General features: G+C 41.5%; 1 protein-coding gene across 1 annotated transcript in view; it reads left to right on the top strand.

The window, feature by feature from the left end:
• The window catches only part of LOC141131885 (chloride anion exchanger-like), a 134040-nt gene that overhangs the window by 97362 nt on the left and 17396 nt on the right, over positions 1-19282 (top strand). The window contains exons 12-16 of the mRNA XM_073619675.1: positions 3583-3678; positions 5106-5212; positions 6865-6934; positions 7717-7809; positions 16983-17078. Coding sequence (XP_073475776.1) covers positions 3583-3678; positions 5106-5212; positions 6865-6934; positions 7717-7809; positions 16983-17078 — 462 coding nt within the window. The remainder of the gene's footprint in view (positions 1-3582; positions 3679-5105; positions 5213-6864; positions 6935-7716; positions 7810-16982; positions 17079-19282) is intronic.

The raw sequence follows: 19282 nt of genomic DNA, 5'->3' as shown, positions 1-19282 counted from the left end.
CCCTGTGGGACCTAACTCTCAAAGTCACTTTCCTAATAGCAATTACATCAGCTAAAAGGGTATCGGAAATTCAGGCCTTACAGGCTAAGGAACCATACTTGATGTTCTATCCAGACAAAGTAGTCTTAAAACCATCGGATCGCTTCATCCCGAAAGTGTCATCATCTTTCCACTTTAACCAAGAACTATGTCTCCCTACCCTATCCACAGAACAGGGTGATCCACATCCGCTTGACATAAAGTCGAATATCCAGGCCTACCTCCTGGCAACCAGCAATTTAAGGAAGACAGAGGACCTACTGGTCATTCCTCATGGGTTTAGAAGAGGACAAGCAGCAACCTCTCGCACCATCGCAGCATGGTTGGTGAAGATCATTAAGAGAGCTTACGCATCTAACAATGCACGAGTACCTGAGGGCTTAAGGGCACACTCCACAAGGGCAATGGCGACCTCCTGGGCGGCCTACTGCAGGGTATCAGCCGAAACCATCTGCAAAGCAGCCACTTGGTCTTCGAAAACCACTTTTATCTCTCATTATAAAGTGGACTCCGCTAGATTGTCCACGGTAGAATTTGGGAGAGCAATTATTCAGGCTAACTCCTCAATACCTTCTAAATAAAAAACTTATCTTTTGCTCATACCCACCCAGTTTGCGAGTTATTCCCCATAGGTGTATGCTGCCATGATGCGACAGGAAAACGGAAAATTGTATACTCACCTTTCCGTAATTTTCCTTTCCTGTCGCATCTCATGGCAGCATACAAATGCCCACCCATCTGAGGTGAGGTATATATACACGGAGAATGCTGGGGCAGGGGCTCTCTCAGACTTTAATAGCTACGCGGTCCTATCAGGTTGCGGGGGCGGAGCCACAACCCATAGGTGTATGCTGCCATGAGATGCGACAGGAAAGGAAAATTACGGAAAGGTGAGTATACAATTTTCCGTTATATATTCAGACAGCTGTATATATGGAATAATGCGCTTCCGTACTATTATAACAGTATGAAACAAACAACACCCGCGCTTAGTGATTCTAAAAATCCCAGCTGCTGTGTGTGTAACACACTATGTGCTTAAAGTGGTTGTAAAGGATACATTTTTTTGTTCCCTCCATGCATTCTGTACATGAAGGTAAAAAAACCTTCTGTTTGCTGCTCCCCCCACAGCCCCCCCCCCCCCCCCATGCTCACCTGAGCCCCCTCTCAATCCAGTTCTTCGGCTGTCACAGGACTCCCTCTCTTCATTGGCTGAGACATCATCGGGAGCCACTGGCTCCAATTGCTGTCATTCACATCCAGTGAGGCAATGAGGAGAGAGCAGGGGGCGGGGCTCAGCTGCGGCTCTATGTATCTTATGGACATATAGAGCAGGGCTTGGGGGTGAGCAAGCACCAGTACCCCCATAACAAGAGGCTTGCTATTGGGAGCACTGGTCAAGGGGGAGGAGCCAGGTGTGCCAGCTGGAGACCCTAAAAGATAATACTACTCTGTGCAAAACCATTACACAGAGCAGGTAAGTATGACATGTTTGTTTTTTTGTTTGTTTGTTTGTTTTTTTAAAGCTGAACCTTTAATACCACTTTAAATTCTTATTCTCTCAATACACAGCACTCCTAAAATAAATGAGTTAATAAGCAAATAAAGTGTATTACTGTCAGTTTGCGAGTTATTCCCCATAGGTGTATGCTGCCATGATGCGACAGGAAAACGGAAAATTGTATACTCACCTTTCCGTAATTTTCCTTTCCTGTCGCATCTCATGGCAGCATACAAATGCCCACCCATCTGAGGTGAGGTATATATACACGGAGAATGCTGGGGCAGGGGCTCTCTCAGACTTTAATAGCTACGCGGTCCTATCAGGTTGCGGGGGCGGAGCCACAACCCATAGGTGTATGCTGCCATGAGATGCGACAGGAAAGGAAAATTATGGAAAGGTGAGTATACAATTTTCCGTTATATATAATCCCAGCTGCTGTGTGTGTAACACACTATGTGCTTAAAGTGGTTGTAAAGGATACATTTTTTTGTTCCCTCCATGCATTCTGTACATGAAGGTAAAAAAACCTTCTGTTTGCTGCTCCCCCCACAGCCCCCCCCCCCCCCCCCCCATGCTCACCTGAGCCCCCTCTCAATCCAGTTCTTCGGCTGTCACAGGACTCCCTCTCTTCATTGGCTGAGACATCATCGGGAGCCACTGGCTCCAATTGCTGTCAATCACATCCAGTGAGGCAATGAGGAGAGAGCAGGGGGCGGGGCTCAGCTGCTGCTCTATGTATCTTATGGACATATAGAGCAGGGCTTGGGGGTGAGCAAGCACCAGTACCCCCATAACAAGAGGCTTGCTATTGGGAGCACTGGTCAAGGGGGAGGAGCCAGGTGTGCCAGCTGGAGACCCTAAAAGATAATACTACTCTGTGCAAAACCATTACACAGAGCAGGTAAGTATGACATGTTTGTTTTTTTGTTTGTTTGTTTGTTTTTTTAAAGCTGAACCTTTAATACCACTTTAAATTCTTATTCTCTCAATACACAGCACTCCTAAAATAAATGAGTTAATAAGCAAATAAAGTGTATTACTGTCAATGTAAATGTCCATTAAAGTGCAACAATATGAGTGTCCATTAAAGTGCAACATTCAAATGTCATCTTTCCTGTAATATATTTCTCCAATATATAAAGCGCTCCATGCAGATTATGCAAAGCAACAATAAATCTTGCACCATAACAATTCTTGCGCTACAATGATTCTTCGGTGTTTTACTCCACCACTGCGTACCATCACCACTCTGGAGAACTCACCAGACAAACATGACCCCCTGCAATAGGGTAGGTCTGTATACACTTTTATCTACCAGGAGTTTGAACATCCAGGGCTGTCCCACGTCTTTCTCACAGCGTCACCAGAGTTACCATAAAATTAGAGGGGAGAAAGCATTCAACAATGTAAAACCATTTTGTTTGTCCTGTAAACTGTCATAGGAACATGACATTGATGCTTCTTTGGGGGAATAGTGTAAATGGTTTAAATCTGAACTCTAGGAAAAAAATATTTTTTTGGACATTTGCAATGTAAGAATAAGTTACCACTAATGATGTGTGCCCCATGTGCGGCTGCTGTGTTCCCTAAAACTGCTAATTTCATGACTTCCTTATACTAAAGCAAGAGCTGATCATCTGGCACTATAACATACAGTTCCAGCCATAGTAAAGTCCTAATAGGGGGTCTCTTTCTCTTGTGATGTTCATCCTCTCCCCTACTCAAAAAATGCCAGGTGGTGAACTGTATTCCAGCCAAAGCTGTAAGGTTCAGCACATACTGTAGTATATGGGAGTAATGAAATTAGCAGTTTTAGAGAACGTAGCAGCAGTCACACATTATTATTATTATTATACAGGATTTATATAGCGCCAACAGTTTGCGCAGCGCTTTACAACATGGGGCACACATCATCAGTGGTAACTTATTCTTACATTGTACAAAAATCATTTTTTCCCAGAATTCAGCTTTCTTCTTGTTAAAATGCCTCAGTCAATATCCTTACAAATAAAAACTTTTTTGTACTTTTTGTTTTATAGTCAGTTTTGGCTGGCATTATCCTGGTAAATTTAAAGGGGATGTTGATGAAATTCAATGAAATTCCTGTATTGTTTAAAAGAGACAAATATGACTGTGTAAGTAGATCTTTATTTTATAATGTTTTTTTTGTTCTTTGCATTGGATTTGTATGTTTACTATCTAAATATCAAGCATATTATATTTATTTTATTTAGAGCTGTGAATAAAGGCTCCTACAGAAATGATAAGATTAAGTACCTATAGATACTGTATATAGCTTACCAAACATACTGTATATTTACATATGGAAACATACATACTGCTTGTTAGCCTTGTATTTCACTACTCCTTATTTCTTCACATTAGGTTGTACAGCTGCTAGTTGTTGTGGGAATATTACCCTACACTCATTGTATCTTTATAATAATCACTCAAAAATTTTATTAAAGACTTATTCACACCAGAATGAGGTGCGGGAAACCCGTGATCCGTGTGCGTTTCCCTCTCCGCGTTCAAAACACACTGGGTGTGCAATCTGCTGTGGGGGTCAATGTATTCCTAATGGCACCCAAAACACAGATCGCAAATGCAGTGCAGTTGCCTGCACCAGATCGCATGGTAACACAGTACAATGCAATCCAGTGTAGTGTGTTTTTAAAAGGCAGTGCATGCATTACTTTTGGTGCGATCCAGTGTGATTCCAGCCTATTCATTTGAATAGGCTGGAAATCGCACAGGAATCACACAGAAACGTGGACCATGCAAAAACAGAACATTCCATAGCTTAACTCACCAACCAGTCTCCTGACCAACCAGATTAACCTGTCCAACAGTCTGCATTAAAAACAGGGGTTTAGTTAGCACGCATCTGCAAATGCATGTGTAAGCTGCAAGGCCTCTTCACGGCACCCTGTGTATGCTTGCAGTTCCAAATGCTACCGAATTTATGAGGGTCTCCACAGTGGGAGCACATGCATTCAATGGATAGATGAGGGCAGGTGGGCCTGGAGGCAGCCCATTCCCCCTTAAAGTTGCTATGTGAGCTATGACTTGCAAAGCTGTGATGCTAGAGAATGAATTTGACAACCACAGAACAGAAACCTATAAAAAGCTTGGAAAGGACAACTTCCATATTTTTTAAAGCTGAACTCCAGACAGAAAACACATGTTTATGCATTTTTTTTCTCATTAAAATCATTAATCTATATTGTAAGTTCCTAAATATTACCTAGTAGCAGCCTCTTGAATGCCATATGCAGCACAGCTCAGACTAATGAGAGGGAAGCAGCACAAGAAAATTGTGATGAAAATTTAAATAAGCGTATTCTGCATTGTAAGTTCACACAGATAATTAAGAATCACATACACCACCAAATCACATAGAACATAATACTGCCTAAAATCCCTGTGTCAAATTTAGACAAACAGGAGATAATTGTAAACTTCATTCTCATTCAAACAATATACACATTTTATATGCCAGTCCTTTTAATTTTGAGTTGATTATGATCACTACAGATTAAAGTGTGTGTTTTCCTGACAGCTTGTGTGGATATTAACATTCCTAGCATCTATAATTCTTGGTCTGGACCTTGGGCTCGCCGCTGGTGTGGGCATTGAACTTCTGACCGTGGTGTTCCGTGTGCAATTGTAAGTGAATTTGCCTGTTTTTTAATGCTAGATAAATAGAAATATCTTTATATATCTTACAAAGAGCAATCAGAGTTTGCAACAATAATGTATAAAATGTTGCCTGATGTTGCAGAAATTTATATTTAGGTAGGAAGTTATCTTAGGATTCTTTCATACGGTCATTCAGTTCAGATCTGCCTGTCAGTTTTTTTGGCAGAGTTGAACAAAAGCTTTATGTAATCCATGGGCAGGCAGAAGTAAATAGACACATGTATGTTTATATCCAGTTACCTCTTAGCCCATATAGGTCTGAAAAAACACACTGGAAAAAGTCTGTCTTTTTCCATTTTTTTTGGAGTTAAACATGATGGATCAGAGGTAGTGGGATGTAAGCAGATGCATGTCCATTTACATCAGCCTTTCCATAGACCTAGCAAGAGTCCATTAGGATCCATACAGAAGAAATTGAATGGACACGGATGTCACAAAAGTGACATCTGTACTGTTTGGCTCAGGTTCAGCAAGGGATCTGTTCATGGATCCCCAGCTAATTGGATGGACACAGCTCGTGTGAAAGGGGCCTTAACCTACTGTATCATAAGCCATTCACTACACTAACTACTGTACTGTTTAAATCGGGGTGGGCAATTCATTTTCCCAATGGGCCACATGAGAAACTGAGACTGTTGTGGAGGGCCAAACTCAATTCTGCTCACTATTGATTTTGGGCCTGAGAAGGTCCATAAGTACGTAAACATATAGAAAACAAACAGATCAGTACAGCAGGAATTTCTGTATAGTCCGACCAGGAGTGAAAAACAGCAGTATGGCTCCTGGGGTTTGCAGCATGCAGGTGCTAACACAGAAAGAACTTGGCTAGGCAGCAGAGTGGTGAGAGAGAAAGTGGACTTCTCCTAGGCAATGCTCTCCCACCAGAACTGAGCCTCCCTGCTGTGTTGAACAGTTCCTAAGGCTCTATCCTTCCAGTTCTTTTAACTGTTCATATAGATATCTGTCAGTGTGCCTCAGCGTGACAGGCTGAGAGAGGCATGCTGATAGTGGAGCATTGAGGGCCAGCTAGGAACAACCAAAGGGCCAGCTGTTGCTCTGGGGCCACAATTTGCCAGGTCTGGTCTAAATTAAAGGACATTTTTTCTTTCATCTTTTGTGCTTTTTGGAGCTCTTGAAGTATAAGTTTAGCAAATGAGAAAAGTTATGTTTTATTTGGTCTGCCAATGGAATCCTGTGTCTATACATACGGAGCCCTTAGGAGAGCATACCCTGCTATGTTCACACTTTACAGCAGTAATCAAAATCGGAGATATTTAAAGCAGAACTAAACCCATAGATTTAACCGTTTCAAAAAAAACTGTTACATTCCTGGCACATCCTGGGAATGTAACTGTCACATTTGCTTGTGCTCTCGACCAAATTGTCAAACCATCAAGTGGCTGGAGTCATAACTGATCACATGTGCAGCACCATGGCAGGTGAAGATCAAACAGAGGCTAAGATGGCTTCCTTGGCTAAAAATAATAGCGGGGTTGATTTCTGCTTTAAATCGATCAACTTATATTAGCTTTGCTTTTTCTGACTTATTTGCTCATGCTTGTCATAAGACATTGACGATGTTGTAACCAATACATAATAAAACTTTTTTTATTTTGCAGCCCCACATTTACAGTATTAGCCAATATTGAAAATACTGACATCTACAAAAATAGGAAAGACTTTTATGACGTAAGTCTTGGCACAATTATAACTAAATATTATGGAGTTGATTTACTACAACTGGGGTGAGCAAAATCTGGTGCAGCTCTGCATAGAAACCAATCAGCTTCCTGGTTTTATTGTCAAAGCTTAATTGAACAAGCTGAAGTTAGAAGCTGATTGGCCTCCATGCACAACTGCACCAGATTTAGTAAATCTCCCCCTGTGTGTTTATAACTAGAAATGTCAAAGTGATCCAGGTGGGATGAAAGCTCCAATCCTGGGTCCAGGTTTTCAGAACCACCTGCACACTAATTGGTCAGGTGTGTGCTGGGCTATTAGTAGTGACCTGACCATGGTTCTGGGCTCCACCCTGGCAGACAGGAGGTTGTTGCCCAGCAGTCAGGAGAGCTTCACCTAGGATAAAGGTGGAGGCAAAGAGCAGCAAGGGGCTGCTAGCTGTGCACACAGAATTGGTGAGTGAACAGTCTGTAGAAGACAGACAAAGGCCTGGAGTGTAAGGTCAGAGCGCCAGTGCTGCAAGTGCAAGCCAGATGAACTGAATGACATTTGTCTTTTGATGGAAAGGGAATGCTCATGTTTTTTGTTTTTCTGGAACTCTCTTTTTAAAAAAAAATGAGCAAGAAAAGCCTTTAAAAGAAGAAAAGCGAGTGGCGGTGTCCTTTCAAGCTCTACTGTTTGATGCTGGTTCCCACAACACCTTCTGTTTTGTTGCACCCGGAATGTGATTTCAAATTAAAGTTCAGCTGGGCCTAAGCTTAATTCAGTTTTATTTATTTTTTTTGTGCCAGATTGGTGAGCCTAAAGGAATTAAGATTTTCAGATGCCCATCTCCTGTTTTCTTTGCCAATAGTGAATTCTTCAAAGAGAAACTCATTGCTGCAGTAAGTGTTTCTTTTTTTTGTTTGATCTAATATTCTTACTAATATTCTGTCTATATTATAAAACGTGAGCAAAAATAAGTGAACAAGCATATAGAGTGATATATATGTAAACAAAAAAGCCCTAAAGGACTCGGAAATAGCATATATGAAACACAATTAAGGTCACAGAGAAAAAAAAAAAGGGGGGTAAAAATATGTCCAAATAGTGAAAAAATGTGAGTAAATGGATATTCAGTCCAGATAGAAGCCCTAAAAGGACTCGGAAATAGCATATATGAAACACAATTAAGGTCACAGAAAAAAACAAAAAAGGGGGGGGGATAAGTCCAAATAGTGAAAAAATGTGAGTAAATGGATATTCAGTCCAGATAGAAGCCCTAAAAGGACTTGGAAATAGCATATATGAAACACAATTAAGGTCACAGAAAAAAACAAAAAAGGGGGGGGGTAAGTCCAAATAGTGAAAAAATGTGAGTAAATGGATATTCAGTCCAGATAGAAGAGAGAAAGGAGTCCAACCAAAGATGTACGGATAAAAATAATTCAATCACAAAACACCAGCACGTGAGGGGATCCACCACCGTGTGTATTATGCGATTACCAGATGGCAAGCTTTAGTAAGCTTGTACAGCAACCTGATGGTCAATACAGGAACCGTCACACCACGGCTTTCAATGAAGGACCAGGACTCACACCACGGCTTCCAGTGAGGGACCAGGACTCACACCACGGCTTCCAATGAGGGACCAGGACTCACACCACGGCTTCCAATGAGGGACCAGGACTCAAAACTAGGCAGCTCAATCCAACCCGACATTCAATAGGCAGGACCCAGAAATATAAAACAACGGCTCTCCATAGTGTGAAATCATTAAGACCAATATTTAACATAAATAAAGATTGCACTTACATGTGAACCAGAGATAAAAGCATATAAAAACACTGCAGCCGGCCGGCTAATGGACACCCGTTCAGGACGAGGTACGGGATATACTGTGATGACGTCAGCGCGTCTACCATCCGACATACGTTTCGTTTCATGAAGACATTGTCAAGGGAACGGGCGACGCACTGACTCATCGCACATTTATAACAAGAGAAAACAAAACCAAGCCTCGTTGTGAGACATCGGTGGCAAAGCTCAACTTCCTGGTAAAAACAGGAAGTGATTGAAAGATGTTAATGTCTATATCTGGCTCTAAATTCAAAATAGAAATCAGATTAAAGTGATAAAATACATTACATTAAAATGGATGTTATTCCCAATTTTGACAAGGAACTGAACATGGAAACAGATTACAAAAGTAATGTACAAAACTATGTTAAATATTCCCTACGCCAGTGGAGAAAAAAGGGGGAGGAAATCCAGGAAACCTTAAAAAGGGGCCAAGTGTGTTATATAGGTGTTGAATGACTAAACAACTGAAAAGAGGAGATAAAATTAAAATAAAAAATGGAAATAAAAATAATAATAATAAAAATAAAAATGAAATAAAAAGAAAAAGAAAAAATTAATGTAGGGAGGAAAAATTTCTTAAACCCTCTCTTATACTAAAAATGAATAAGGCAAAAAATATAAAAATTAAAAGCCATAAGAGCTGAGGCAGATAGTAAGAAATTGCACCAAAATTAATTTGGGCTAAGCCACCGAGGACTTACACCAAGTGTACATATTGAATAGATAATAATTAGGAGTTGTCAATGAATGCATTAACCACTTCAGCCCCAGAAGGATTTACCCCCTTCCTGACCAGAGCGTTTTTTGCGATTCGGCACTGCGTCGCTTTAATTGACAATTGCACGGTCGTGCGACGTTTTTTCCCACAAATAGAGCTTTCTTTTGGTGGTATTTGATCATCTCTGCAATTTTTATTTTTTGCGCCATAAACAAAATAAGAGCGACAATTTTGAAAAAAACGCATTATTTTTTACATTTTGCTATAATAATTATCCCAAAAAATATATAAAAAAACATTTTTTTTCCTCAGTTTAGGGCGATACATATTCTTCCAGATATTTTTGGTAAAAAAAAAATCGCAATAAGCGTTTATTGATTTGTTTGCTCAAAAGTTATAGCGTTTACAAAATAGGGGATAGTTTTATGGTATTTTATTAATAATTTTTTTTTTTACTAGTAATGGCGATGATCAGCGATTTTTATTGTGACTGCGATGTTATGGCGAACATGTCGGACATTTTTTACACATTTTTGGGACCATTGTCATTTATACAGCAATCGGTGCTATAAAAATGCATTGATTCCTGTATAAATGACACTGGCAGTGAAGGGGTTAACCACTAGGGGGCGGGGAGGGGTTAAGTATGTCCTAGGGGAGTGATTTCTAACTGTTAGGGGGATGGGCTGGTGTGTGACGTCACTGATCTCTGCTCCCGATGACAGGGAGCAGAGATCGAGTGACACTTGTCACTAGTCAGAACGGGGAGATGCTGTTTACAACGGCATCTCCCCGTTCGTCCTCTCCATGAGGCGATTGCGGGTATGCCCGCGACGATCGAGTCCGCGATCTGACTCACGGAGATTGCAGCAGGCGTGCGCGCGCACACTGCAGCAAATTAAAAGTAACGTACGGGTACGTTACTTTGCGCAGCTGTGCCATTCTGCCGACCTAAAAGTACAGGAGCCGGTCGGGAACCGGTTAAGGTCCACCTCTACATTAAGTCAAAAGGGGGTGTAACATCTCAATTTATGTATCCATGACATCTCAAGCCTCGAGATCCCACGTATCAGAGATCCACCCCTCCAATGGGTGGTATACTTATCAATCCCCAAAAAGATGGTTTTAGCGGGATTCCAATTGTGGGCCTCAAGGTAATGTCTGGATACTGGGTGTTTAGGGAACCCAGTCAAAATATTCGTCACATGCTCATTGAGCCTAACAGAGAGGGGACGCTTGGTCCTGCCTACATATTGCAGTCCACAAGGACATTTAAGCAGATAAACGATCCTCTCTGTCGAGCATGTCATGAATGGTTTGATCTCAAACTCCTCTGAAGTGCTGGTAGAAACAAACTTGTGCGTTCTTCTATGTACACAACCACTCAGGGAGCATACCCTACACTTCCTACATTGGTAAAAACCTGTCAGATTCTCAAAGACTCCTTTCTTAACAGAAGGAGGGTCGACAATATTAGGGGCCACTCTACTTCTAAGGGAAGAAGCTCCCTTATAAATAACTTGTGGCTTAGCAGGGAGCACACTCCCTAAAACTGGATCATTGGTGAGAATATGCCAGTGTTTCTTAATGAGCCTAGCCACATTAGTATGTTGTATTGGATAGGTGGTTATGAAAGGGACAGAAGGTACTTTGTCACGACTAGGTGTTTTAGCCCTCAGAAGATCACCTCTGTCTAATAATGATACCTCCTCTAAGGTCTTCATAAGAGAGGCCTCTAGGTACCCCTTTTCCAGGAAACACTTGATGAGAATGTCTGCCTGAAACAGAAACTTGTCATGATTGGAGCAATTTCTTTTCAGGCGTATAAGTTGACTTTTTGGTACTGATCTCAGCAATGCCTCATGGTGGCAGCTATCAGTAGGTATATAAGAGTTACGGACAGTACTCTTAAAATAAGTAGCTGTACTAAATTGACCGTCTCCAACCCCAATTCTTAGATCCAAAAAATTAATTTCAGTCTGACTGGCCTCATAATTAAGGAAAATACCTCTATTATTGGTGTTTAGTTCACTCATAAAGGTATCCAAATCCTCTCGGCTACCATCCCATATGAGGAGGATGTCGTCTATGTATCTTGCCCACATCACCACCTGTGGCTGGCGGCGGGCATAGACGACATCCTCCTCCCACAGGGCCATAAAGAGGTTAGCTAAACTAGGGGCATATTTAGCCCCCATAGCAACTCCTCGGTCCTGTCTATAAAACTGGCCCCCAAACCAGAAATAGCTCCGGGTGGCTGCAAAATGAAGTAACTTCATAATAAAACAAATTTGTTCGTCAATTAATTTGGAGTCGCCCCTTAAGAAATATTCAACTGCAAATAACCCCAAACTGTGCGGTATCACTGTATTTAAAGATGTGACATCCGCTGTCACTAGCCAGCACCCTGAAGTAGGGGTGTAATTGGTTAATAGATTTATCACTTGTCGAGAGTCCTAGATATATGAGGGCATTTTGGCTACCAAAGGTTGTAAGTAAAAATCTATATACCTGCCCACCCGGGATGTGATAGAATCTATGCCACTGACAATAGGGCGTCCCGGGGGGCAGGTAGGATGTTTATGAATCTTTGGTAGGTAATATACCACTGGAGTGCGTGGGGCTTTTGGGATCAGATGTAGTTTCTCTTTATTATTAAGGATACCCTGTTCAAAACCCCTCTGGATAAGGGTTTCAAGTTCTTTCTTATATTGGGTCTTAGGATCCAATCTAAGGGGGGTATAGGTGTCTCGATCATCAAGGATCCTGTACATTTCGGTCAGATAATCTTTCCTATCCAAAATTATGATCCCACCCCCTTTATCTGCTGGTCTGATCACCAACTCCCTGTTCTCACACAGGGAGTTGAGACCAAACCTCATATCCCTATTAAATCTAACCTTTTTAAGGGGCATAGAGTCCAAATCTCTTAGCACCACATCCCTGAAAACTTTTAGGGAGGGGGCTAAGGCGCCAGGGGGATTAAACAGAGAGGCGTTAGAAAGCCCAGAATGGCGGAAATCGTTAGATACAGTCCCATCACCATTCTGGACAGGTTTAGAGATCATATATTTCTTAATATTTAACCTACGTATAAATTTATGTATGTCGATATAAGTCTGAAATTTATTCAGACCACGAGGAGGGGCAAACTTTAGGCCTTTGTTCTTCAGAGTTTTTCAGAGTCTGTCAACACAACTGGACTCAGATTGAAAATTCCATCACTGGTTACGGCTTTTTCCTTTTTAATTCGTAGTTGCCTCCCCCCTCCTCTCTTTGGTCGGCCGACCTTTTGGTACCCTGATTGGGTCTGTGAAAACCCCAATATTGGGGGCCGGAATTTGAGGGGCCTGGACTGGCAAATTCACCTGGGCTCTTAGGAACTGAAAGTTGGGGTATAGCAGTAAGGCTTGCATCCTCCCTATGAGCATAATCATCTTGAGGACCCTCCATATCACTTAGAGGGAAAAAGTTGTTAGAGGTACTGACATTGTATTCCAAGTCATACTTACCATCACTTATAGAGTTAGTTTGCTGGAAGTCTCGACTATGTCTATCATATTGGCCTTGTCTAGGTCCGTAATCAGGACCATATCCATAACCAGAATATGCTCCTGGGTCGGGTCCGCGGGAGGATGGATAGCCATCATTGGAGCCATTATGACGGCCATGCATCCCACCACCAAAGACTCTACCCTGCGCTGACCCAGAATTGGCATATGCATTACCTCGACCACGTCCCCCACTCGTGGGTTTGCCCGACCCACGAGGGCGGCGAGGTGGTGGAGGGAAATGGTTGGAAGGGTAACCTCCTCTATTTGCCCCACCTCGTCTGAAGACGAATAAGAACCCTGCCTTCCTCTTACAGAGAGTCCACCACGACTAATTGGGGGATTCCCATCCCTTATAGGTTGTGAGTTAGAAGGGGGGGACCCATAGCTAATGGTACCCCTACCGTCATGTCATTGGTGGTTGTGGTAGAGGCCTGTTCGGCTAATAATCTTTTCTGCCACTCAAAGACAACCGCACCTTGATAGTCAAGTAGGTCTCTATTGTACTTCTTTTTCTTCTTAGTTTTTTGATCTTTATCCTCTTTAAAGAATTGTACTTCTTTTTCTTCTTAGTTTTTTGATCTTTATCCTCTTCAAAGAAACTACATCTGATCCCAAAAGCCCCACGCACTCCGGTGGTATATTACCTACCAAAGATTCATAAACATCCTACCTGCCCCCACGGGACGCCCTATTGTCAGTGGCATAGATTCTATCACATCCCGGGTGGGCAGGTATATCGATTTTTACTTACAACCTTTGGTCGCCAAAATGCCCTCATATATCAAGGACTCTCGACAAGTGATAAACTAACTATAAATTAACCAATTACACCCCTACTTCAGGGTGCTGGCTAGTGACAGCGGATGTCACATCTTTATATACAGTGATACCGCACAGTTTGGGATTATTTGCAGTTGAATATTTCTTAAGGCGCGACTCCAAATTATTTGATGAACAAATTTGTTTTATTATGGAGTTACTTCATTTTGCAGCCACCCGGAGCTATTTCTGGTTTGGGGGCCAGTTTTATAGACAGGACCGAGGAGTTGCTATGGGGGCTAAATATGCCCCTAGTTTAGCTAACCTCTTTATGGCCCTGTGGGAGGAGGATGTCGTCTATGCCCGCCGCCAGCCACAGGTGGTGATGTGGGCAAGATACATAGACGACATCCTCCTCATATGGGATGGTAGCCGAGAGGATTTGGATACCTTTTATGGGTGAACTAAACATCAATAATAGAGGTATTTTCCTTAATTATGAGGCCAGTCAGACTGAAATTAATTTTTTGGATCTAAGAATTGGGGTTGGAGACGGTCAATTTAGTACGGCTACTTATTTTAAGAGTACTGTCCGTAACTCTTATATACCTACCGATAGCTGCCACCATGAGGCATGGCTGAGATCAGTACCAAAAAGTCAACTTATACGCCTGAAAAGAAATTGCTCCAATCATGACGAGTTTCTGTTTCAGGCAGACATTCTCATCAAGCGTTTCCTGGAAAAGGGGTACCTAGAGGCCTCTCTTATGAAGACCTTAGAGGAGGTATCATTATTAGACAGAGGTGATCTTCTGAGGGCTAAAACACCTAGTTGTGACAAAGTACCTTCTGTCCCTTTCATAACCACCTATTCAATACAACATACTAATGTGGCTAGGCTCATTAAGAAACACTGGCATATTCTCACCAATGATCCAGTTTTAGGGAGTGTGCTCCCTGCTAAGCCACAAGTTATTTATAAGGGAGCTCCTTCCCTTAGATGTAGAGTGGCCCCTAATATTCTCGACCCTCCTTCTGTTAAGAAAGGATTCTTTGAGAATCTGACAGGTTTTTACCAATGTAGAAAGTGTAGGGTATGCTCCCTGAGTGGTTGCGTACATAGAAGAACGCACAAGTTTGTTTCTACCAGCACTTCAGAGGAGTTTGAGATCAAACCATTCGTGACATGCTCAACAGAGAGGGTCGTTTATCTGCTTCAATGTCCTTGTGGACTGCAATATGTAGGCAGGACCAAGCGTCCCCTCTCTGTTAGGCTCAATGAGCATGTGACGAATATTTTGACTGGGTTCCCTAAACACCTAGTATCCAGACATTACCTTGAGGCCCACAATCGGAATCCCACAAAAAACATCTTTTTGGGGATTGATAAGTATACCACCCATTGGAAGGGTGGATCGCTGATACGTGGGATCTCGAGGCTTGAGATGTCATGGATACATAAATTGAGATGTTACACCCCCTTTGGACTTAATGTAGAGGTGGACCTTAATGCATTCATTGACAACTCCTAATTATTATCTATTCAATATGTACACTTGGTGTGAGTCCTCGGTGGCTTAGCCCAAATTAATTTCAGTGCGATTTCTTACTATCTGCCTCAGCTCTTATGGCTTTTAATTTTTATATTTTTTGCCTTATTCATTTTTAGTATAAGAGAAGGTTTAAGAAATGTTTCCTCCCTACATTATTTTTTTATTTTTATTTTTATTTATTTTTATTTTTATTTTTATTCCATTTTCCATTTTTTATTTTAATTTTACCTCCTCTTTTCAGTTGTTTAGTCATTCAACACCTATATAACACACTTGGTCCCTTTTTAAGGTTTCCTGGATTTCCTCCCCCTTTTTTCTCCACTAGATGGCGTAGGGAATATTTAACATAGTTTTGTACATTACTTTTGTAATCTGTTTCCATGTTCAGTTCCTTGTCAAAATTGGGAATAACATCCATTTTAATGTAATGTATTTTATCACTTTAATCTGATTTCTATTTTGAATTTAGAGCCAGATATAGACATTAACATCTTTCAATCACTTCCTGTTTTTACCAGGAAGTTGAGCTTTGACACCGATGTCTCACAACGAGGCTTGGTTTTGTTTTCTCTTGTTATAAATGTGCGATGAGTCAGTGCGTCGCCCGTTCCCTTAACGATGTCTTCGTGAGATGAAACGTACGTCGGATGGTAGACACGCTGACGTCATCACAGTATATCCCGTACCTCGTCCTGAACGGGTGTCCATTAGCCGCCCGGCTGCAGTGTTTTTATATGCTTTTATCTCTGGTTCACATGTAAGTGCAATCTTTATTTACGTTAAATCTTGGTCTTAACGATTTCACACTATGGAGAGCCGTTGTTTTATATTTCCTGGGTCCTGCCTGTTGAATGTCGGGTTAGATTGAGCTGCCTTGTTTTGAGTCCTGGTCCCTCATTGGAAGCCGTGGTGTGAGTCCTGGTCCCTCATTGGAAGCCGTGGTGTGAGTCCTGGTCCCTCACTGGAAGCCGTGGTGTGAGTCCTGGTCCTTCATTGAAAGCCGTGGTGTGACGGTTCCTGTATTGACCATCAGGTTGCTGTACAAGCTTACTAAAGCTTGCCATCTGGTAATCGCATAATACACACGGTGGTGGATCCCCTCACATGCTGGTGTTTTGTGATTGAATTATTTTTATCCGTACATCTTTGGTTGGACTCCTTTCTCTCTTCTATCTGGACTGAATATCCATTTACTCACATTTTTTCACTATTTGGACTTATTTCCACCCCCCCTTTTTTGTTTTTTTTCTGTGACCTTAATTGTGTTTCATATATGCTATTTCTGAGTTCTTTTAGGGCTTCTATCTGGACTGAATATCCATTTACTCAAATTTTTTCACTATTTGGACATATTTTTACCCCCCCCCTTTTTTTTTCTGTGACCTTAATTGTGTTTCATATATGCTATTTCCGAGTCCTTTAGGGCTTTTTTGTTTACATACATATCACTCTATATGCTTGTTCACTTATTTTTAGCGCTGCTCACGTTTTATAATATTTACTGTTTTGTGTATATCCCACTTATTTTGAGCTGCTTCTTTATTTTTCACCAGGTAGCGCGGTATAATATTTTTTATTTCCACTAATATTCTGTCTATACTGTTTACACTAAAGTTTCTTATTGTCCTCAGGCTGGCTTTAATCCACTGTGGGTACTTCGTAAACGAAATAAGGCGCTGAAAAAAATCAAGAAGCTGGTAAAGAAAGGAGAGCTACAAGTCACCCCGGTAAGGAGCTATTTATCCATATGCAAAGGATGATAAGGGAAATACAAGACATCTTGACAGAGATGAGTGAATGGGCCCAGGTTCATTTCATGGGAGGATTAATGCAAGATCCAAAGATCATAAAGACCCATACTTAGTGCCAAACCCCACTAAATTCACTAGGGACTCACATTTGAAATTCATGTAAACATTTAGCAAAAAAATACTGGAACAGTATGATGTAGTCTCTTAAGACTGAAAATAATGGCATGGGTTTCCCTTAATATTCTAACTAGACCCTTATCTAGGCATATAGCCTGAGAGGCCAGGAAAGGGGGGGCAGCCAAAAATGATGTGGGAGTTTGTGGGTGGACGTGAATAGAAAGAACGCTGCTCTCCCAACCAGCGCGCCATGTGACATGAAAGCAGGGAGCAGCCTCAGTCCACATGTCTCCTCCAAACCACTCCCTCCAACATATCCCACCCCCCAGTCTGGGTCCCAGTGGGCAAGGCGAGATGCGTCAGGGGCGTGGTTTGGCAGAGGCATGTGGGCTGAAGCCTCTAGTTGCTTTCATGTCACATGGGTTGGTTGGGGGGTGGCATTCCTTTCATTTACATGCACATTACTTTTTGGATAAGTACAACAATGATATGCCGACCCCAAGCTTTTACCCAGGTCTCAGTTTGTCGGTGGACTTATAGGAATCTGACCCTCAACTATCTGCCTCCTCCCTGAAATATTAGTACAGAGATTTGTTAAAACACCTTATTTATTACTAATTCCCCCAAAAAAGTTAAAAGTAAATAAACACATCTAAAGACACCTTGAAAAAGTTCCTTAATAATACAAAAAAGGTATAATTAGTCTCCCCTGATGTAAATTCATCAATCATGATAACCCACTGCCTAATTATGCGTCTCACCACAATTACTAGCTGCACCAGATTTTGCACTCTCCAGTTTTAGTAAATCGATCCTACTACTTTCCACGTAGTTTTCATTTTCCTTCAAATGATGAATTAGAGTGCTGAGAACAAAAGACAGCTCCAAGAAAAGATGATCAGGAACAAGTAAATGGTACACTTTGACCACTCAAAATTATAATGTCCCTGTCAACATAAAATTTAAATTAAGAAACCTTCAAAGGAATGAAATTAAAGCTTCCCTGTTTGAATGAAAACAGTTAACCTGAAATAAATGCCCTACCAACATTGAATAAAAAAAATATATATTTATATAACTAAATAAATAAATTAATAAAAAAAAACCTAAATACTGCACACCTAAAACAAAAGACTTTTAAATGGAAAAGTGTTTGATATGGATGGTACAGCATGCTAAAAGTAACTGCTGACCTCAAATCAACCAAAAAATAAAATAAAAAAAGCTCTCTATGATAATAAAAAAGGCAGCAAAGGGGTCAACGGTTTGATTGCCCAAAGAGCTATAATTCAGAATTAAAGTAGTTTCCTACCTGATCTTGAATTTATCTCTATGCAGTTTTACAGCTTTCCTTATCCTTACCCAACGGTTTCTTCCAATACACTGAGACTATTTTCTGTGCCTCTTTTTATACTGAAGGGGTTTGTATATAATAAATAAACTCTATAATTGGTCATTCAAAGGCAGCTGATCAAAGGTCAAAGACCCTGCAGTGCATTATCATTACAGATGATTGTGGGTGGGAGAATTGCTGCATTTCTTTGCGGAGACCACATACTCTAAATGGTTTGGGCCCTCCTCTAAACTCCTGTCCAATCCCTGCATACTTGTATTTCTTTATAAATCGATGCTCTTAAAGGCCAGCACTGCTTAAAGCAGAGCTCCACCCAACTAGGGAAGCTCCACTTTAAAGCCTCCTATCCTCTCCTCTTTCAGACATGGCACTTTTTTTGGGGGGGGTGTCCAATTTTGACAGGTACCTGCTCCCACTTCACTCTGATCGCCTATCAGAAGTGGAAGTTCTCCTCCTCCTCTCCCTCCCCGTAGTCTTCTGGGACACGTCAAGAAGACTACGGTACCATTCACAATGCACAGCAGGACTCGCGCATGAGCAGTAGGCACCTGGCTGTAAAGCAGCAAGCGGTCACAGCTGTGTGCCCACACTTAAAATGCTGGTGCCGAAGACAGAAGATGAGATGTCAGAATGGCTGGGGTGAGCCCATCGCTGGATTGTGGGACAGGTGATTAGCTGTTTATTAAAAGCCAGCAGATACAGTTTTTGT

Source organism: Aquarana catesbeiana, linkage group LG03 (genome assembly GCF_042186555.1).
Source record: "Aquarana catesbeiana isolate 2022-GZ linkage group LG03, ASM4218655v1, whole genome shotgun sequence".
In the NCBI taxonomy this organism is placed as follows: Eukaryota; Metazoa; Chordata; class Amphibia; order Anura; family Ranidae; genus Aquarana; species Aquarana catesbeiana.
The sequence above is the reverse complement of the archived record's forward strand: the minus strand, read 5'-3'. Positions and strand labels throughout refer to the sequence as shown.